The sequence below is a fragment of the Tiliqua scincoides genome, chromosome 1 (genome assembly GCF_035046505.1).
Source record: "Tiliqua scincoides isolate rTilSci1 chromosome 1, rTilSci1.hap2, whole genome shotgun sequence".
In the NCBI taxonomy this organism is placed as follows: Eukaryota; Metazoa; Chordata; class Lepidosauria; order Squamata; family Scincidae; genus Tiliqua; species Tiliqua scincoides.
Genome location: NC_089821.1, coordinates 2,134,798 through 2,156,162, shown reverse-complemented (window position 1 = coordinate 2,156,162; position 21,365 = coordinate 2,134,798). Strand labels below are relative to the sequence as shown.

Here is a 21,365-nt window from a genome sequence, read left to right as displayed (position 1 = left end):
TCAGTGAAATACAGAACACACAGGATGTCTCCATCCTGTGTCTCCAGGATGGGAGGAAAGTGACAGAAATGCTCTCTTTCTATTTCTGTGGCATGTATACCCTGCTTAAAGATGAAAGATTCTGATCAAAAGACCTAATTTGATGTTAAATTTAACTACTGTAGTAACAGTTCGGTTCTAAATAGGAGCTCGAACAAAACATGGTGGGAGATGCATGGCTGTTGCCAAAACTAGCAGCCCCCTAACTCCCCCTCCTTGCTCCCAATTACATCTCATAATGCAAGATATGCAATGTGTTGACAATAGGAGGTAAGAAAAGATGAACACATGTCAGGGCTGCTGCTTTTGTGGCAACCATGTGCCTGCCACAACATTTAGGCAGTTCTGTCCTCAGTGACAAAGACCAAACAGTAGCTTGCATTTAATAGCAATCCTTTTACCTTTTATCCCAAGAATTCATTCCCAGAATACTGAGAAGCAATCTACAATAGTAAAATGCGGAAAAGGGCTTTTGTGGGGTTGGTTCCTCCTGCTCCATAGCTTTCATATTTAAGTCACTGAAGTGCTTTTCAACAAAATCTCTCTCTTCCGTGTGTTGTTTAAGGATTGCATTGATTACATCATTTTCCTGCTTCTCTGAGACACAGATAGGTTGAGGAGCAGGAACATTGAGTGATACTCCTGTCCTCTGCAAGCACTCAGGACTAGTGATGCCTATGTACTGCAAGATCTCATCAAGGGCATCTTCTTCATCCCGAATTGTGTCCCAGGTTGGCACAGTCTCTCTAAATCTTCTTTTTACTTGGAGTGCAATTCCATCCTTTACACACACATCCTCTAGAGATGCAGTAGGTTCTGAGACATCATCTGGTTTCTCTTCATGGGTTAATGAAAGGATGAAAGAGGTTGGTTTAGACAAGCCACAGAGAGGTGGAGGTCCATATAGAATTGCAGAATCCCATGAATATTTGCCAGATAAATCACGCACTATAATTCTAACATTGGAATTAGCTGATGCAAGTCCAGCAGATAAACCCCCTCCAGGCATGTTCTCTTCTGCTCGGATCTGTATACATGAAACTAACGTTGTATTGTTCAACACAAAGAATTGGAGGTTGGGGTTCTCAAAGAGCTCAGGAGAAAGCTCTGGGCTTTCACTGTAAGGATTGTCATTATTTTCCCACACTTGGCTTGTCAGCATAGCAGGTCCGCCGCTCATTGGATAATGGCCCAAATGGTTCACCAGGTGTGTGATCACAGTACGAGCTGCCACAGAGATCAACCCTTGTTGCATATGAGATTTTACTGTAAAACAAAAGTGGAGTCGCTTCAGTTAAACAGGTAATTTAAAAAACACTATAGTCACCCACAAAGCCAAACATTTTGATAAGAGGAATTTTGAAGGGAGAAAGCATGCATCACACACAATCGCAGCATACCTAATAGCTACAGTGAAAAAGATTGCTTTCCTAAAGATGACAGGCTTTCTCATAAGCAACAAAAATTAAATACTCTATTTAACAAGAGATAACTTCCTGCAGTAGCCCATTATAAGCTTGAAACACTGAATAATAAATGTGGAGGACAAGGCATTCAAACCAATGGACCATGTATCATAAAAAAAGCTGCATGAGCAGTGTTGCAACTATATTTTTGAGGCATAAAAAGCAAAAATGCCACCACTGTTTACAGCCAGGGTGCCACTGCTAGAATTCAAAGGATTTGCACAATAGCCTAGTTCAGATATTCTGTGAAACCATCATTTCATCCCAGTTTCATATGGCATTCATGATTCAATAGCCCCTTCCTATTCACACATGAGGGAATTTTTTTTTTTAAACATTCACTCCTGGTTTGGAATAAACTAGGATTTGCTGTCAAGCATGAATCCAGCCAATTCCAGCTGTTGTAACCAGCCTTTATGAATAGCTCAGAATCTGAAAGAGGAATTTTATTCCGGATGAAATTATGAACACCTCAGAAGGCTTCTGAAGGCCTCTGGGATGGCCTTAGAGGTGCACTTCCTGTTTTCTGAAAAACCGGGTCTTAGACCACCTGAAAAAAGGCCTTCTGGGGGGCCTCAGACCACCTCCCAGTGTGACTGGAGGACTCTTCCGGTTGCGTCCAGGAGGTACAGATAGGCCTCCTGGTCGGGACCCGCATTGGGTGAAATCTGTTGGAGTTGATGCAACTCTGTCTGCTGTCCAGAGGGGGCAGGATGCTGTCCAGAAGGGGTCAAGCTATGGCCCAGTGACTCTGACCTTTCTACCTGTTCTCTCTGTGATCCTTGTGGGGTGTGGCCCTAACCCTTTATCCTTCCCTTCTCCTCTGAGCACTTCCTCTTGTCCTCTGACCACCGACGTGTTAAGATGTGCACACCAGGGCTCTGATGCCCAGGCCATCTTGAGTACAAGGCATGCAGGGTGAGGCAGCTCCAGGGCCTTGCCATCTCTAAGTAATAGCTGAACCTCTGACCCTTTTTTCATATTTATTTATTTTTAATTAACACACACAGACATACAAACATATAACATACATTTAGGAGTGCTTAATACCATATACCATTACTCATTAACCATACTATATCCCCTAATCTACTACTCAACTACTTCTGCCTTTTATTAGTTTATCCATTTATTTATATAATATATAAATTTTCCCTAATGCCCTATACTATATTTTCTAAATTTTTACTTTCTATCAAACATAAACTTACTTCAATTACTCATTAATATTAAAACAAAATAATCTAATTACCAAAATATAACAACATATAAAACAACTTTTCCATCTACTTCTAACTCTTCTACTCATTTATATATTTCTTATATCAAATATAATAGATTTTTCCTAATTCCCAATAATATATTTTCTAAATATTCACTTTTTATCATTTAACATAATAACCTATAAAACAATTCATAAATAAAATCCTCCAATTTTCTTTAACCCTCAGGTTAACCCTCAGGTTTCTTTTTCTTTCTTTCCATTTTTTTCTCCTGTAATATCTTTAATATTTATCTCCATAAAAGAATCCAATAAGCCCACACTTTCTTGTATAAGGTATGTTCATTCTTCCAGTTATCTGGGATAAGTTTTCTTGTTCCAACAAATTTTGTATTTTGTGCACCCATGTTACTCTCTCCATCTTCTCTATTTCAATCTCCATTAGCATCCCCTCTAGATCCTGTTGATTTTCCACTCTTCTAATTTCTGTATCCATTGTTCTGATGATGATTTCATCCCTCACCATCATCTTTTCCGCTTTCTCCTTCTGTGTATCTTCTACTTGTTTCTTCACATCTTCCAGCTGTTCCTTGCACATATCTATCTGTTGAGAGAGAGTCTTTAAACTGGCCTGAATCTGCAAGGACCAACTCAACTGCTGTCTTCTCATTGTGAGCAATTTTTCCAAATTTTTAAGGAGCATTTGAGTCCAAATATCTGGAACAGGCTCCATCTTGCAATTTCTCTCTAATCCACAAGATGTCCACAGCGTATTATTCTCCTTACTTCCACCACATGTTTTTTCAATCAGGCATGCTTCAAATTTTTCTTACAGATAACAGTGTGGTTAATGGAGAAAAACAAAACGAAAGAAACAGTCTCAAGAAGACAAAACGTTTTCACGTCTAATGAAAATTATGTCCACAAGCAACTCTGGATTTTAGTCCACACACCAAATTATATTTATAGTTATATTCCACAACCGATTCAGTCCACTACAAAGATACAGAGCACTTTCAACATCCTTAAAAAGTTTCTCATTAACGCCTTCAGTGTATCCAGGGCTTTTAGCCAAATCAGTCAATCAAAGCTGGGGACAATATTCACATATACTTATCATAAGTTTCCAACTTAAACTTTACGCTTCATGCTTTTTCTTCCATATCGTATCTTAGCACGGAGCCAGCAGCTTGATTGCAGACACTGCACCTTCCCCAGTACTGTCCCTGACGATTAGGTTTCCGAGAAGAAAGCCCGTCCCCCCCAGTCGGGCTTTCAAAATCTCAGATACCTGCACAGTGGAAAGATCTTATCTCTCCTGATAAAGATCTTCAAATCCACTTCAGACCTGCAGTTTTTTTGGGGAAAACAGACTGTCTCTCAGGTGCCCCTGGAGACATGTCTGTTCATCCACTGTTGGCTCCTCCTCCTGAATTCCCTGAACCTCTGATCCTAATCAGATGCTGTAAAAATACACTCAATGGAACTGTAAGTAAATAACTTCTTTTTGCAACTTTAACAAGCCTCTTTGTCTTTTTATTGATCAGCAGTCAGCCAGGTGAGGGAGGTTCCCTGGGGTGATACCCAAAAGGGTATCAGGTCTCCTGCTTAAGCTACTCTGCTTCCCCCCAAAGAGGAAACTATTTTTAATTTCCTCTAACAAAATCTGTGGGTCCTGAATCAGTGGGCAAGGAGACATGACCTGTAAAACGCTTTTGTTAAAATTATGAGTTCTAGCACACAAATGTTAAGTCTTGATTTATTAGCAGCAAGGATATATTAGAATCAGAGCCAGATGTGAAGCGCTTACGTATTGTTAGCCATTCGTATAGTGCTTTTGTGTGTTCAAAGTATTTCACATTATTTATCTTGATGTAATCCTTGCCTGTAAGGTATGTATTATTATTCCATACTGCAACAGAGGTGAGCCTGAGAGAGCGATACAACTAAGGTCATCTAATCAGTTCACAGGAGAGGCAAGATTCAAACCAGAAAAGTTCTGATCTGCAGCTCAGACTTAGTGACTACACTACAGCAGTTCCCATAAAGCAACAAGGGCTCTAAAGCAGATGTGGACACCTCTTTATAAAGAAGCTTTGTACACATGCCAGAAGCTACAAGACTTCAATGGCCTGTACTGATGAGAAAATGGAATTTTACTACTTGGGATTGGTGCTCAGGAGGCAGACAATCCGAATGATGCCTCTCCCCAGGATAATTTAGAAAGCAGATCTGTAAATTAAGTAACTGACAATTTGCTGCCCTTTAATGGCAGTTGAAGTCTGTTGCCCAAGTGAGTGCCAGTCTCATGGTGAGGCCAGTTCTGTTGCTTTGGATCCCTTTTTTCTATAGATATTAACTCTGCAAGATTCGCACATGGGATTATTAAATATTCTTGGTTCGAGGAGCACCAGACTAGAAGAAGCAACATGAAGTTTGAAATAAGCTTCATGTAGTTCTTGTACCAAAGCTGTTTCTGACACCATGCTCAGCTGCCAGTTTTGCAGAAAAACCACAGGGTAGCTGAATTCTCAAAGCAGTGCATCTGCAATCACTCTGTTCTGCTAAGCTGCAAAATCTCCATGGTACTCTGCACTACAAATAATCAGGAATACCTCCCTTCCTGGAAATCCCTAAATCAAGTTAGAGAGAAAGAGGATGGAAGACAACCAGAGAGAAGACGAAGAGATGCAACTTCAGATGACAGACCCACAATGAAATGGTCACTGTAGTGAGTTCCCATCTTAGATACCCTATGATCAATTTTGGTTTATTTGAAGTGCACTGAACTACTTTTCCCATATACCTGAAAGTCCTATTTGAAGCCCTCTCTCCTAGATGCAAAAACACATTATCCTGTGAAGTGGCCTAAGATGCCATCTTCCTTTGGTGAAGAATTCTGCTTCTGAATACAAAGACTTGAAAAGCCTGGTGGACTTGCATCAACTTAGACTCTCTGGGTAGTACCCAAAGCAAACCACCATCTTCACCCCCCTTGCCTCTTTAAAGTCACTGACCCTCTTTAAAAAAATCACAGCTGAGAGTCAAAAGACTCTTGGCAGCAGGAATGGGCTGCAGAGGGAGGAGTTGATACCCACAAGAAAGGAGATGGAACCTCTAGCCAACAATGTGTGTGCTTGAGATTATTGTGCTCAGTTTCTGGGTATTTCCCCTTTCTCTACATCCCCATTCCCATGCTGAATCCTCTGTTAGGTCCCCTGAACCTCAGTAGTGACTTTTGGAGGGAAGGCTTTGGTAAGGAAGAAGGGGTGGAAATGCTCTGGATTCTATGCTATAGAGAGGACATTAATGCTAATGAAACATCTGCTGTGGATATCAGGAGGGTGCTGAACTGATGAAATCCACTGAATGTAATCATTCTTGTGATAGCTCCAAAGATCAACTAAGAGATGGCTGAGACTCAACTATTTCAGTGGTTCAGTAGTAGTAACAATATTGGTGCCTTGAACCAATATAGTAGCCAGACAGCTATATTCGGCAATGTAAAAGGAGGCTGACAAAGGCAAGAGAAAATATTTCTTTACTCAGCGTGTCGTTGGTCTGTGGAACTCCTTGCCACAGGATGTGGTGACGGCATCTGGCCTGGATGCCTTTAAAAGGGGATTGGACAAGTTTCTGGAGGAAAAATCCATTACGGGGTACAAGCCATGATGTGTATGCGCAACCTCCTGATTTTAGAAATGGGCTATGTCAGAATGCCGGGTGCAGGTCTCTTGTTATCTGGTGTGCTCCCTGGGGCATTTGGTGGGCTGCTGTGAGATACAGGAAGCTGGACTAGATGGGCCTCTGGCCTGATCCAGTGGGGCTGTTCTTATGTTCTTAACTACAATTCCCAGAAGGCCTTGCAGGTCTCTTGTTATCTGGTGTGCTCCCTGGGGCATTTGGTGGGCCACTGTGAGATACAGGAAGCTGGACTAGATGGGCCTATGGCCTGATCCAGTGGGGCTGTTCTTATGTTCTTATTCCAATGGGAGTGTGGAACAACGACTCTACTGTGTGTGTCCCAATGCCAAGGAGCAGGCCTGGTTTTCTGAGAAGCTCTCATCCCTGACTATCTAAGCAATAATTTCATCCCTTCAATACCTCTTTATAATGCCAACAATTATGGCAGAATAGTAAGAAATACTTGATGTTCTTTGTTTTATAGTGCCATAAATTCTAAGCTGGCATTACCACTCATGGAACACATTATTCATTACACTGTATCATATACTCTACTGAGGGATCTTCACTGAAAATAATTTTAAGGGGAAAAATCAGGTTAGTTTTACTTATCTAAGACAACATAATATACACACAGAAGTGAAAATTTTTATTTAGGACCTTAGCAAGAAACCACGAAAGGCTGTACTCTGGAGAACAACACAAATGAAGGATGGCAATGCTTGGGTTTTGTGCAACCTACATTCATTTGGGGAGGGGGAGGAGAGACCGTATTCAAGGTTTTCTTTTCAAATAGTCAGATTCAACAAAACACCCAACATTTGCTGCAAACCCATAATTACATATTATTATAGCATACAAAAGCCGCAAGGCACCAACAGTACTACAGTTCTCTACACTTGCAATGGAACATGTAGGGGAAGTTAATTTTGGCAAATACTTTAACTATTAGCTTTGCATAATATGTATAGGTGAAACTGTAATTAGAGCAGAATGAACCCTTTGATGCTTCTTTCATTCTGACCCTGCAGATGATTACTCCTGGCTAATAACACCGCCATTTGACAAAAAGCCAACTACAGTACCTGGCTTCATTCTTCAGCAAATTTAATAATTACTGCTCCTCCTGCCAATCGTTCTCAAATCAGATTCGTTCAATCCAATACTGAGCTTATTAGAGGATAGCTCTATGTTCAGAATTCTTTGGCCAAAAAAGTACTTGAAGATGATGAAGCATGCCTTAGACAAGGGCACAACGATTAGCCATTTTCTCCACATAAAAAAAACAGCACGGAGTCACTACAGACCACAGAATCACCTGCTGTTAGCACACAGCTGCTACAAAAAGGTTCTGCATTTATCTAGTCTTTAATACCTTAAAGGAAGCCTAAAGGGAACAGCTTAATATAGGAGGAGAATGACACTACACAGAATATCTGATATCAGTATTAAAGTCCATTTTTTCCAAATTTCCTTCCACCCGGGCCATTTGATATTTGCTAGCGAAAAATGCAGCTTAAGGTTTATTGCAACCTTTACTTCACAGGGCTTTATGTTCAGAGGAAAATCATCCCCTACATGGATAGCTCTTCAACAAACAATGTCATATGAGGCTCACAGAAAAATTTCTGTGTGAAATGAGAATGAAGCAAAATTAGGACGATTAAAGAAATCTATCAGAGTACATAAATTCAAAAACTGTCTTGTGTGATAATTCAACTATTCTTTATGCAGCTGCTTGCAGTTAATGTACCTGCAAAAAGATTTCTTTGCAGTATTGACAGAGGTAAGATAATTTAGCTAAACACAAAATGGTACAACGTGTTTACTGATGTACCAAAGGGCAGAAGGATCCATATTAAATTGATTTCCATGTTGTTCAGATGTACTTATTTTAGTAAACTGAATTGTAATTGCTCAAAATTACAATGATTTATTCCATATTGATTAGCACTATTTATAGTGGCATCAGATATAATTTAAAATTCACACTAGTTTAGACCAACACTTCAGTACTGAAAATAGTCACATTGTTTGATCTTAAGGAGGATCATCAAAGCAAACTGACCTTCTGTGACTGGCTGGAGTTTTGAAGATCGTTCTGAATCAGGTGAATGTAATGGTTCCGGCTCTTTCAAACTCTCCAGGTGTATAAAAGGATCATAATCTGAAGATGCCAGATCAGACAGGCTTATAGGAAAATATTTTGGGTTGCTAAAGCACTGAGATCCATATACACATCCATGAAGAACCTAAGAATAGATACAAAATTGACTACAGTCAATTCACTTGTTAACATGTACTGCATGGTTCCCAAACTGTGAGCTGTGGCTCCCCAGAGGGCTGTGGAAACCAGCCAGGGGAGCTGCACAATCCTTGTGAAAAACCCACCACCCTATCATTATTAACAGTATTTATATACCGCTTTTCAACAAAAGTTCACAAAGCTGTTTAAAGAGAAAAATCAAATAACTAATGGCTCCCTGTCCCAAAACTGTCCCTAAAAAAGATGCAAAACACCAGCAGACAGCCACTAGAAAAGACACTGCTGGGGCCAGTTACTCTCCTCTTGCTAAATAAAAGAGGAGCACCCACTTGAAAAAGTGCCTCTTACCCAATTAGCAAGGGATTATGTACGGATTGCAGTCCTAATGGAGAGCTGTCGCCAGTGGTACAGCAAAAGTAAAATGAATTCAGAAAGCCTCCTCTCCTGAGTGTGTTGTAACACGGACACAGAACGTTTGAACACAACACCACACTCTTCTAAGCCCCCCAAAAGTGCCATGTAGATTGTATTGGCAACCTTCAGTCTCGAAAGACTATGGTATCGCGCTCTGAAAGGTGGTTCTGGAACAGCGTCTAGTGTGGCTGAAAAGGCCAATCCGGGAGTGACAATCCCTTCCACACCGGGATGTTAAACCCACATGAAGAATCTGATGTGCAGTGTTCCTATCCATGGGTTTTTCCATTACAAGTACAAAAAAGTATACATGTGCATGAGATGCTGTCATCAATTAACACCTCCCAATGTGTGTACAGAGAGGGAGAAAAAAAAATTGGTACATATAAATAATAAATAAATAAATACAGGTATTTCTATACCGTCTTTCTTGGTCCTCAGATTTCTCCTTAGACTTTATTCAAGGCGGTTTACATAGGCAGGCAAATTAAATCCCAGTAGGGATTTTTACAATGACAGTTGTATGACAGTTACATGTGCCTTCTAGGAAAAAATTATGCGACTGGTCCCTGAAACAGAACATGCAGCTTAAAAGGCACCTGGGTCACAAATTTTCAGTGTAGAAGCTGAAGGTCAACTGTGGGTTAAGTAAGTTTTGGGACAACAGTGACTTGCAGCAAACTAAGAAAATAACAAAGTTTAGAAATATGATTATGCCTATTTGTAATAAATATATTTCACCTCACAGATGGTGAGGGGAAGAAGCTCTCTCTCTTTTTAATTGAATCTTTTCGATTTGCAGGATTTAAGATGGTTTATCCAACACCAGTTTTCAAGTTTAGATTCAGGTGACCCTCAACCAGGAGCACTGGCAAAGAAAATATTCCTCTCAGATGCAAGCACTACAGATATTATTCTTCAAAAACAGAGGTTCTCAAACTTTCCCCCAGTGTTACCCAACTGTTCTGTGGCAGAGTGGCACTGCAACCCACTTTCTCCTCTGGTTTGAGGCCTCTGCAGGCCTCTGGAAGCAACTGGAAGTCACTTTCATGAACTCAGAAGTAAACTGGAAGTCACTTTCCAGTTGCTTCTGGAGGCCTTCGGAGGCCCGGTGTCATCTCCAATTGAATCTGGAGGGTTCCAATTTGGAGCCAACCGGAAGTAGGGGCAGGCAGGAGGGCCCATGTGGGTTACGACCCACAGTTCGAGAAGCGCTATTCTAAAAGATTTTCTAAATGAAGACATGTAGTCTAAGGCCAGGAATTTCTAGTTCAGAATTTTCCAGAAACCTCTAGAGACAAAAGGGGGAGGGGAGTATACAGAAAGATTCCCTTCATTTTCTTTCTTCATTTGAGGGAGGAGGAGCTAGGTAGGAGTAAAAAGCTAGTGCCTGCCACCTTCTGCAGAGTTTCTCTGCAGAAGCAGGCATGGCCTCTGGGAAACCCAGTGCCTTGGGAACAAAGTGCCAGGTAAGGCACGGCGAGTTTAGCATCTGTGAGTTCAGCAGCAGGGCGAGGAAGCCAGGGCCCCAGATACCGCCCTTTCTCTTCCCTTGAGAAGAGGGCTGCTAACCAGTGTAGGGTTTTTAAGTACCCCTAAACAAAAACAAACCATATAAAAAAAAGCTATGCAGTCAGACAGCCAGCAGCAGGGTGGGGGCTATCCAGTGTTCTGCATCGAGTGCCACATGTATGATTATATGCCTCTGGGGCATAAGTCATGGGTGTGTCCTCCAGGGACTCAGGGAACATGTCTGCTCCCTTGAAGCCTTGGTGGCTTCAAGTCGCTCTCTTCTGGTGGCCGACCTGGAGAAGCAGAGGCAGGCAGAGAAGGACCGTGGGGAGACTTCCAGGGACGATCAGGCTGGAGGACGTCATCCTGGAGAGGAGGGAAAAGATCCCCTAGGGGGGACTCCTTCTCCAGGGGATAGACCTGTATCCGAATGCACTCAGGATATTCCTCAGCGGGAGGGGGGTCGGGGGCTTCTTGTAATGGGGGATTCGATTATTAGAAACATAGAGAGGGGGGTTTGCGACGGATGTGAGGACCGCATGGCGACTTGCCTGCCTGGTGCGAAGGTTGCGGACATCACTTCTCATCTAGACAGGCTGGTAGATAGTGCTGGGGAGGAGGTAGTGGTTGTGGTGCATATCGGCACCAACGACATAGGCAAGTGTAGTCAAGAGGTCCTGGAGGCCAAATTTAGGCTTTTAGGCAGGAAGCTGAAAGCCAGGACCTCAAAGGTAGCGTTCTCTGAAGTGCTACCTGTTCCAAGCGCAGGGCCAGCTAGGCAGGCGGAGATCAGGGGTCTCAATACGTGGATGAGACGGTGGTGTATGGGTTTAGATTCGTTGGGCACTGGGGGATGTTTTGGGACAAGCGGGGCCTGTACAAGGGGAATGGGCTTCACTTGAACCAGAATGGAACCAGACTGCTGGCGCATAACATTAAAAAGGTGGCAGAGCAGCTTTTAAACTGATCCCTGGGGATCAGGGAGCCGAGGGGCATCCAGTTCGGGACTCCTCATCCCTATGGGACGAGGATGGAGAGGTTAGAGAACAACAAGACAAAGGCAGAGTAGGAGAAGAAATTGGGAAAGGTAGCGTGATGGGATGTGATCGACGGTTTGGCACAATGAGAGGATGCAGGGACAAAGGAGCGAATAAGCAGCCCATCCTGGGGCATTCCTTGTACAAATGCTTTTATGCAAATGCCCGAAGTCTCCGAGCAAAGATGGGAGAACTGGAATGTCTGGTGACAAGGGAAAACATTGACATAGTGGGCATAACGGAAACCTGATGGAATGCGGAGAATCAGTGGGATATGGCAATCCTGGGCTATAAACACTACAGGAGGGACAGGGAGGGGTGTGCTGGAGGTGCGGTGGCCATCCAGCAAAGTAGAGATTGAAGGTGGGTCCGACTCCATAGAATCTCTATGGGTTAAATTACCAGGCCTGAGGAGTGATATAATACTGGGGGTGTACTATCGTCCTCCAGAACAGAAACTGGAAGGGGACCTTGAAATGAGGAAACAGATCAGGGAGGTGACAAGGAGGGACAGGGTTATAATCATGGGGGACTTCAATTATCCTCATATTGACTGGGTCAATTTGTGTTCTGGTCACGAAAAGGAGACCGGATTCCTTGATATGCTACATGACTGTGCCTTAGAACAGCTAGTCATGGAGATCACCAGAGGACAGATGACTCTGGATTTAATATTGTGCTGTACTCAGGACCTGGTTAGAGATGTCAATGTTACTGAGCCATTGGGGAACAGTGATCATGCTGTGATCCGTTTTGACATGCACGTCAGGGGAAGAATACCGGGCAAATCTCTAACAAAAACCCTTGACTTCCAATGAGCAGACTTCCCTCAAATGAGGAGGCAGATTAGAAGGAGGTTGAAAGGGAAGGTAAAAAGATTCCAGGCTCTACAGAGAGCATAGAGGTTGCTCAAAACAGTAATAGAGGCCCAGCGGAAGTGTATACCACAAAGGAAGAAGGGCTCCACTAAGTCCAGGAGGGTGCCCACATGGCTAACCAGCCAAGTTAGAGAGGCCGTAAAGGGCAAGGAAGCTTGCTTCTGTAAATGGAAGTCTTGCCCTAATGAGGAGAATAAAAAGGAACATAAACTGTGGCAAAAGAAATGTAAGAAGGTGATATGGGAGGCCAAGCGAGAGTATGAGGAACACATGGCCAGCAGCATTAAGGGAAATAATAAAAGCTTCTTCAATTATGTTAGAAGCAGGAAACCTGCCAGAGAAGCAGTTGGCCCTCTGGATGGTGAGGGAGGGAAAGGGGAGATAAAAGGAGACTTAGAGATGGCAGAGAAATTGAATGAGTTCTTTGCATCTGTCTTCACGGCAGAAGACCTCAGGCAAATACTGCTGCCCGAACGGCCCCTCCTGACCAAGGAATTAAGTAAGATAGAGGTTAAAAGAGAAGATGTTTCAGACCTCATTGAAACTGATCTTTAATTAAATTAAATATCAATAAGTCACTGGGCCCTGATGGCATCCACCCAAGAGTTATTAAGGAATTGAAGAATGAAGTTGCTGATCTCTTGACTAAAATATGCAACTTGTCCCTCAGAACGGATGTCATGCCAATCTTTAAAAAGGGAAAGAGGGCAGACCCAGGAAACTATAGGCCAGTCAGCCTAACATCTATACCGGGTAAGATGGTGGAATGTCTCACCAAAGATAGAATCTCAAAGCACATAGACGAACAAGGAAGGGAGAATCAGCATGGCTTCTGTAAGGGTAAGTCTTGCCTCACAAACCTTTCAGAATTCTTTGAAAAGGTCAACAGGCATGTGGATGTGGGAGAACCTGTGGACATTATATATCTGGACTTTCAGAAGGCGTTCGACACGGTCCCTCACCAAAGGCTACTGAAAAAACTCCACAGTCAGGGAATTAGAGGGCAGGTCCTCTCCAGGATTGAGACCTGGTTGAAGACCAGGAAACAGAGAGTGGATGTCAATGGGCAATTTTCACAATGGAGAGAAGTGAAAAGCGGTGTGCCCCAAGGATCTGTCCTGGGACTGGTGCTCTTCAACCTCTTCATAAATGACCTGGAGACAAGGCTAAGCAGCAAAGTGGCTAAGTTTGCAGATGACACCAAACTTTTCCAAGTGGTAAAGATTAGAAGTGATTGTGAGGAGCTCCAGAAGGATCTCTCCAGACTGGCAGAATGGGCAGCAAAATGGCAGATGCGTTTCAATGTAAGTAAGTGTAAAGTCATGCACGTTGGGGCAAAAAATCAAAGCTTCATATATAGGCTGATGGGTTCTGAGCTGTCTGTGACAGATCAGGAGAGAGATCTTGGGGTGGTGGTGGACAGGTCGATGAAAGTGTCGACTCAATGTGCGGCGGCAGTGAAGAAGGCCAATTCTATGCTTGGGATCATCAGAAAAGGTATTGAGAACAAAACGGCTAATATTATAATGCCGTTGTACAAATCGATGGTTAGGCCACACCTGGAGTATTGTGTCCATGTCTGATCGCCACATCTCAAAAAAGACATAGCGGAAATGGAAAAGGTGCAAAAGAGAGGGACTAAGATGATTGCTGGGCTGGGGCACCTTCCTTATGAGGAAAGGCTACAGCATTTGGGCCTCTTCATCCTAGAAAAGAGACGCCTGAGGGGGGACATGATTGAGACATACAAAATTATGCATGGGAAGGAAAGTGGATAGAGAGATGCTCTTTACACTCTCACATAACACCAGAACCAGGGGACATCCACTAAAATTGAGTGTTGGGAGGGTTAGGACAGACAAAAGAAAATATTTCTTTACTCAGCGTGTGGTTGGTCTGTGGAACTCCTTGCCACAAGATGTGGTGACGGCATCTGGCCTGGATGCCTTTAAAAGGGGATTGGACAATTTTCTGGAGGAAAAATCCATTACGGGTTACAAGCCATGATGTGTATGTGCAACCTCCTGATTTTAGAAATGGGCTATGTCAGAATGCCGGGTGCAGGTCTCTTGTTATCTGGTGTGCTCCCTGGGGTATTTGGTGGGGCCGCTGTGAGATACAGGAAGCTGGACTAGATGGGCCTATGGCCTGATCCAGTAGGGCTGTTCTTATGTTCCTGTTGGGAACAGCAAGAGAAAACCGACCCTTGTTTGGAGATTAAGGGAACTAGTAGGGGAGGGAGAGGATGAGAAGATTATGGATCTACAAGAGGGAAAGATTATGGGGGTAGGAGAAGGAGGTCCCTTGCCCATCTGATATATATTTTTAGGGTTAACGTAACTTCTTTTCAGATGAGAAAAACACTCGAAAATTAGGAACCAAAATTGTGACTGGTTTTCTGTTAAAAGCAGGATAGGAAAGTCATTATGTCAAGATGACCTGCAGAGAGGGAAAAACATGTGCATCATAGCTTTCCCAAAAGGAACATTCCAGGGTCTTGTGAAATCAAATTTGCAAGCCAGAACTTCTCCATACATGGATAACAGACTTCCCAGTTAGGGCTAGAACCATGCACCAGTATGCCAAATAAGGAGAGGGAAGTGACATGAATATCACATGGGTCACTTGTTTTTCATAGAGTATAAGTAAAGGAGTTTTGGGTGTGGTTCGAGGAGAAATCAAAGATCCACCATGGGGTAACTTAGAACCTGTATCCATCCTAATCTATTCTTAATCTGTAAATAGCATGTAAATAAATTTTTCTATATGCTTTTAAAGGAGTCTATGTCTGCTTAGCATTTTGACCCAGAGACCAAGTCCCAGAAATCTCTCTATCACATCTTTCATGGGGCAAATTTGAGATCATAGAAGGAGGGAGACTGGAGGTGGGGACGAATGGACTTTGTGCACTGTGAGGCAGCACCAAGCTTCTGACTCGGGGTCAAATCCTATTCAACTTTCCAGTGCTGATGCAAGCTGCGCCAATAGACATGCAATGTATCCTGCTGTGGGGAGGAGCAGTCATGGAGGCTCCTCAAAGTAAGGGAATGTTTGTTCCCTTCCCCTGGGGTTTGAACTGTAGCTGCAAAGGTGATGGAAACCTGGATAGGGTTGGGCCCTCAGGAACTGGAGATTCCCTATAGGCTGCCACCTAACCCAAATATGTTGAGCTACATAGTGCATATGTAAGGCTTTGACCTGCAGCTCATTTTTTTATATTTTAGAGTTCTGAATATGTTTAGGCCATCAAACTTAAACTTTGTCAGTGACTACCACAGACTGTGAAATTGATTATAGCTCATATAGTGATCAATCATTGGAAAGAGGCAGAATAATTTAGAGAAAAGCTGAGATTAAAAATATCATTAAATGTGGGAAAAGCTTGTACTAAAGTAACTTTTTTCTTCTTAATGAAAGAGTTTTATTCCTTCAGTTGCCATAATACCAACTTCCATCTTTTAAGAACTCCTATTCTAAAACCCAAAAGGAGAAGAAAGTAAAAATCAACTACCTTATAGACACAGTTGAGAACAGATTTTTCAGTTTTATCATTTTCAGATCCTGCAGTGTGAACAGGCTGCAACAGAGTTTTTAAAGGCAAGGCCATTATCCAATCCAAGAGACACAGAAGCAGAGATACCACCAGCTGTAAGAGAAGGATTTCTAAGTGACTAAAATAGCTACAAAGAATAGACTGCTATATTTTTCCTCCTTCAGTTATTAATGTAGTCTCAATAGTAACTCATCTCAAGCATTGACAGAAGCATGTTCTTTCTTATCTTATGTCCAACATTTTTGGTTATGGGAATACAGAGTGCAAACACACAGTGCAAGAGCCCACTTAAAGTTAAGCACATCTGAGCACCTGATGGAGAGTTCAGTACCATGAGTTTTCAACATTATTAACTTTGGATAGTTTGTACCTGTAGCAATAGCAGGGTGATTAAGGAATGATTCATTCCTTAATTAATAAAATTTGTTACATGTACATACACTGAAATAGGTATCTCTGCAGCGCGATATGGCAATATGTACCTGTTTCATGGATACGAAGTTCTCATGTGCAGAGTGGCTCGAAGTCTTATGACTTTGCGTGAAGCTAATGGAAAGCAAATGACTGCAATAATCCAACAATTTAACATATATTTATTTGACTGAGAAGTCCATGGCCATGTCAAAGAATTAGAATTCATTCTGGTAAAGAAGTCCAACATTTTGTTCTGTTTTTTTTCCAGAACTGCTGTTTCTGGCTGGCTCTCTAGCAACATGTCTTGTCTAGGCACGCTTTCCCTGATGAAGTTCTGAAAAAACACTGCACTTTTTTAACAACATGGATTCTAATCCTCTGACAAAACCATGGTCTTCTCACCCAAATAAATATATGTTAAATTGTTGGATTATTGCTGGCCATGAAAACCTACAAACATAAATAACTCATCATTGGCATCCTTCAGTCTTGGGAGACTATGGTATCGCGCTCTGAATAGTGGTTCTGGAACAGCATCTAGTCTGGCTAAAAAGGCCAATCCGGGAGTGACAATCCCTTCCACACTGGGAGCAAATGTAGTCTGTCCCTAGTGTGTCTCCCTGGCAGTGGACTTTCCTTCTTTGCCTCAGTCTGTTGGGCAAGTGCCTCTTCAAACTGAGAGAGGCCATGCCTGTAGTGTAAATAACTGTAGTGTTCCAATTAAGGTAGGAAAGCCTCTGATCTTTTGGCTTTTTAGAATTACAATACATTGGGACTCTCCAGAAGTGATTGTCATTAACCTGGAAGTGATGCCATGGCTAGAAGTGACATCATCAAGCAGGAAAATTTTTGACACCCCCAAACGACAAAATCAACTCCAATTAATTAAGTAAACTAAAAGTTTGCAAAGTTCAAAAGTTTATTTAAATAGAGAACCACCCTCCTAATGCTCCCAAGTAGTTGCTGATCCGTTTTTTAAAAATTTCCCAGACATCCCAAAGGCGGCAATTCTATCCACACTGTTGTTGGCATCCTTCTGTCTCGGAAGACTATGGTGTCACGCTCTGAATGGTGGTTCTGGAACAGAGTGTCCTCTCCAGTGCGCGAAACCTGGGTAAAGTAGGTATGGAGGATAGGCTGTTACCCATGCAGCAAATCCCCCCTCTCCACGTCGCTGAAATGGTCCAATGGAAAGGCAGAAGCCAATACGGTTGGTTCCAGCGGCGTCGCAGGAGCTGCCAGAACACGACTGTGTTCAGCCATGAACTGCCTCAGGGATTGCCTCAGGCTCTGGATTTTGCCTCGAGGTTGACTCCTGAAGCCTTTTCCATAACTGGATGTAGCCACAAGGCAGTGGAGGTTTGGGATCAGAGTTTTCCTTCTCTCAGATGAGCTGCCTTCCCAGGCTGACGAGTCCCATCTCGATTTTTCTCGATACTAATTAGATAGATACTCTCAATGGATAGTATCGATACTATCGACTAGATCTAATACTATCGATCGAGATACTAATCTCGATACTAATTAGATAGATTTCTCTTGATACTGAGCTAAACAAATGCATCGGTAAAGCAGCTACCACGTTTTCCAGACTCACAAGAAGCTGACGGAACATACCAAGATCCAGGTCTACAGAGCTTGCGTTCTGAGTACACTTCTGTACTGCAGCGAGTCATGGACTCTTTGCTCACAACAGGAGAGGAAACGGAACGCTTTCCACATGCGCTGTCTCTGATGCATCCTCAGCATCACCTGGCAGGACAAAGTTCCAAACAACACAGTCCTGGAACAAGCTGGAATCCCTAGCACATATGCACTGCTGAAACAGAGACCCATGCGTTGGTTTGGTCATGTCGTGAGAATGGATGATTTCTGGATCCCAAAGGATCTCCTCCATGGAGAACTCGTGCAAGGAAAGCGCCCTACAGGTAGACCACAGCTGCGATACAAGGACATCTGCAAGAGGGATCTGAAGGCCTTAGGAGTGGACCTCAACAAGTGGGAAACCTTGGCCTCTGAGCATCCCGCTTGAAAGTAGGCTGTGCAGTATGGCCTCTGCTGGTTTGAAGAGACATTTGGCCAAAAGACTGAGGCAAAGAGGCAAAGAAGGAAGGCCTACAGCCAGGGAGACTATGTGCGTGTGGTTGGTCTGTAGAACTCCTTGCCACAGGATGTGGTGATGGCGTCTGGCCTGGATGCCTTAAGACAAGTTTCTGGAGGAAAAATCCATTACAGGTTACAAGCCATGATGTGCATGTGCAACCTCCTGATTTTAGAAATGGGCTATGTCAGAATGCCAGATGCAAGGGAGGGCACCAAAATGAGGTCTCTTGTTATCTGGTGTGCTCCCTGGGGCATTTGGTGGGCCGCTGTGAGATACAGGAAGCTGGACTAGATAGGCCTATGGCCTGATCCAGTGGGGCTGTTCTTATGAGACAGACCAGGGACAGACTACACTTGCTCTCAGTGTGGAAGGGATTGTCACTCCCGAATCGGCCTTTTCAGCCATACTAGACGCTGTTCCAGAACCACCAATCAGAGCGCGATACCATAGTCTTTCGAGACTGAAGGTTGCCAACTAACTGTTAGCTGTGCTGACACCCTCCTGGACTTAGTTGAGTCCTTCTTCCTCTGCAGTATACACTTCCAGTGGGACTCTATTACTGTTGTTTTAAACAGCCTTACTCTGGAGAGACTGTTTTTACCTTCCCTTTCAGCTTCTTTCTAATTAGTCTCCTCATTTGAGGTCAGTCTACCCTTCAGAAGTCCAGGGCTTTTGTGTCAGATTTCCTTGGTGCTCTTCCCCCGACATGCATGGCGAAACAGATTGCAGCATGGTCACTGTTCCCCAATGGCTCAGTAACATTTACATCCCTAACCAGGTCCTGAGTACCTCACAATATTAAATCCAGATTCACTTGTCCTCTGGTGGCCTCCATGACTAGCTGTTCTAAGGCACAGCTGTGCCTTTGCATTTAGCATGTGAAGAAATCTGGTTTCTCTGACTTGATCAGAGCATGAATTGAACCAGTCAATAATGAAGAAAATTGAAATCCCCAACGATTACAATCCCGTCTCTCCTTGACATCTCTCTGATTTGTTTCCTCATTTCAAGGTCACCTTCACGTTTTTGATCTGAATAATAATAGAATGTCCCTACTGTTACATTGCTTCTTGGGCCAGGTAATTTAACTCACAGTGGTTCTATGGAGTTGGACATACGAGACATAGATGACATATGACATGATAGATGACATATGACATCTATGACGTATGACAGATGAGACACAGATGACAGATGAGACATAGATAGATGATAGATGACAACATAGATGACATATGACAGAGAGATCCCTTCTCTGACACAGATGGCCACCGCACCTCCAACACACCCCTCCCTATCCCTCCTATAGAGTTTATAGCCTGGGATTGCACTATACCACTGGATCTCAGCATTCTACCAGGTTTCCATTATGCCCACAATATCATTGTTTTCCCAGGCCACCAAACAAACTTAAATGCTATGTGCTTTCATTACAATGTCAACACCCTGTTGTGCAACTTTGCATCACTATTATAAGTACACATGGGAAGCACAGAGAAAAAAATGTTTTCTTACCCTCTTGTCCTGTTCATAAGAAGATGCTTCTGTACTTGGCAAGAGATGAGTAATGGTTGCAATCAGTATCTGTGAATAAATATTTTATTTAAAGCAATGGCCAGTTTTTAAAAACTGGTTTAAAGCATGTCCAGATATTTAAAAACTTTATTGATACTGTGAAATCATTTTAGTAATCATTTAATTACTACATTGGGTCATTATTTACATACATTTCCATGTTGTTTGTTATGTTCTCCAGCGTGTCCTTACTTTCCATTTGCTGGGGGTGAACAAAATTCCTATTCATATGGGGATTTATTATGGCCACCACTGTAATTCTTTCATTTCTCTGTTTCTAAAAGGTAGCACTGTTGCTTCAGACAAAACATTCCCATCCCATTCAATGTGTTTAATATTCTAGCATGACTTCATTTGAAAATGCTGAGCTATTTGAAGCATGCAATTAAAGCGGTTTAGGACTCTGAATAATATGAGGACTTTATTCTTTAAATAACTGCTAAAATTAAAAAGCAGTGATATCAGTTTAGGATCACATTTTGCTGATATCAAGGATCAAGGATGTTAGATCCTTGATATCAGCACAAGCCATTTCAGGCAGGAGGTCTGGTCTAGAGGGTAGAGCCTCCGTCTGCCTGAAGATAACATCCACAAGGTCGCCAGTTCGAGGCCACCGGCACCGTGCGACCTTGGAGCAGCTGACAAGCTGAAGCCGAGCAATTCCATCTGCTCTGAGCGTGGGAGGATGGAGGCCAGAATGTGAAGCCAGATCGGAATGAAACACCTTGAATGTAGTCGTTCTTGAAAGAAAGAACCTTCTTTGAAATTGTAAAAATCCCTATTTAATAGGGATTTAAATAAGCCTGCCTATGTAAACCGCCTTGAATAAAGTCTTGAATAAAGACCAAGAAAGACGGTATATAAATACCTGTTATTATTATTGTTATTATTATTGTTATTATTATTATTATTTCAAAATAGTCAGATTGGTGCACCTTATTGCAGTTGCTTGCACAGCCTGTAGCAAAAGTTTGTAAGGATCTTCACTGTAAGATCTTCATGTTGTACCCATATGACCATATACAGTATTTTGTGGGGGGTGGGGTTGGTGGAATATAACAGTTGGAAGCAGGGAGAATATTTATTTATTTATTTATTTGCAGGATCTATTTCCCGCCTTTCCACTCCAGAAAAGAGCACTCAAGGCAGCTCTTTAGGGTTAAGAAGCTCCTCTCCACTTGGACTGGCTCAGGAAATCAGT

The 21,365-nt window shown here is 42.7% G+C and overlaps 1 protein-coding gene across 9 annotated transcripts in view; it reads right to left on the bottom strand.

Moving 5' to 3' along the window:
- Nucleotides 1–21,365, bottom strand: part of RALGAPA1 (Ral GTPase activating protein catalytic subunit alpha 1) — a 186,212-nt gene that overhangs the window by 59,995 nt on the left and 104,852 nt on the right. For all 9 annotated transcript variants that reach the window (XM_066613742.1, XM_066613750.1, XM_066613759.1 and 6 more), the window contains 4 exons: nucleotides 20,105–20,173; nucleotides 16,030–16,164; nucleotides 8,480–8,663; nucleotides 441–1,305 (listed from right to left, as the gene is read on the bottom strand). In XM_066613742.1, the coding sequence (XP_066469839.1) occupies nucleotides 441–1,305; nucleotides 8,480–8,663; nucleotides 16,030–16,164; nucleotides 20,105–20,173 (1,253 nt within the window). The remainder of the gene's footprint in view (nucleotides 1–440; nucleotides 1,306–8,479; nucleotides 8,664–16,029; nucleotides 16,165–20,104; nucleotides 20,174–21,365) is intronic.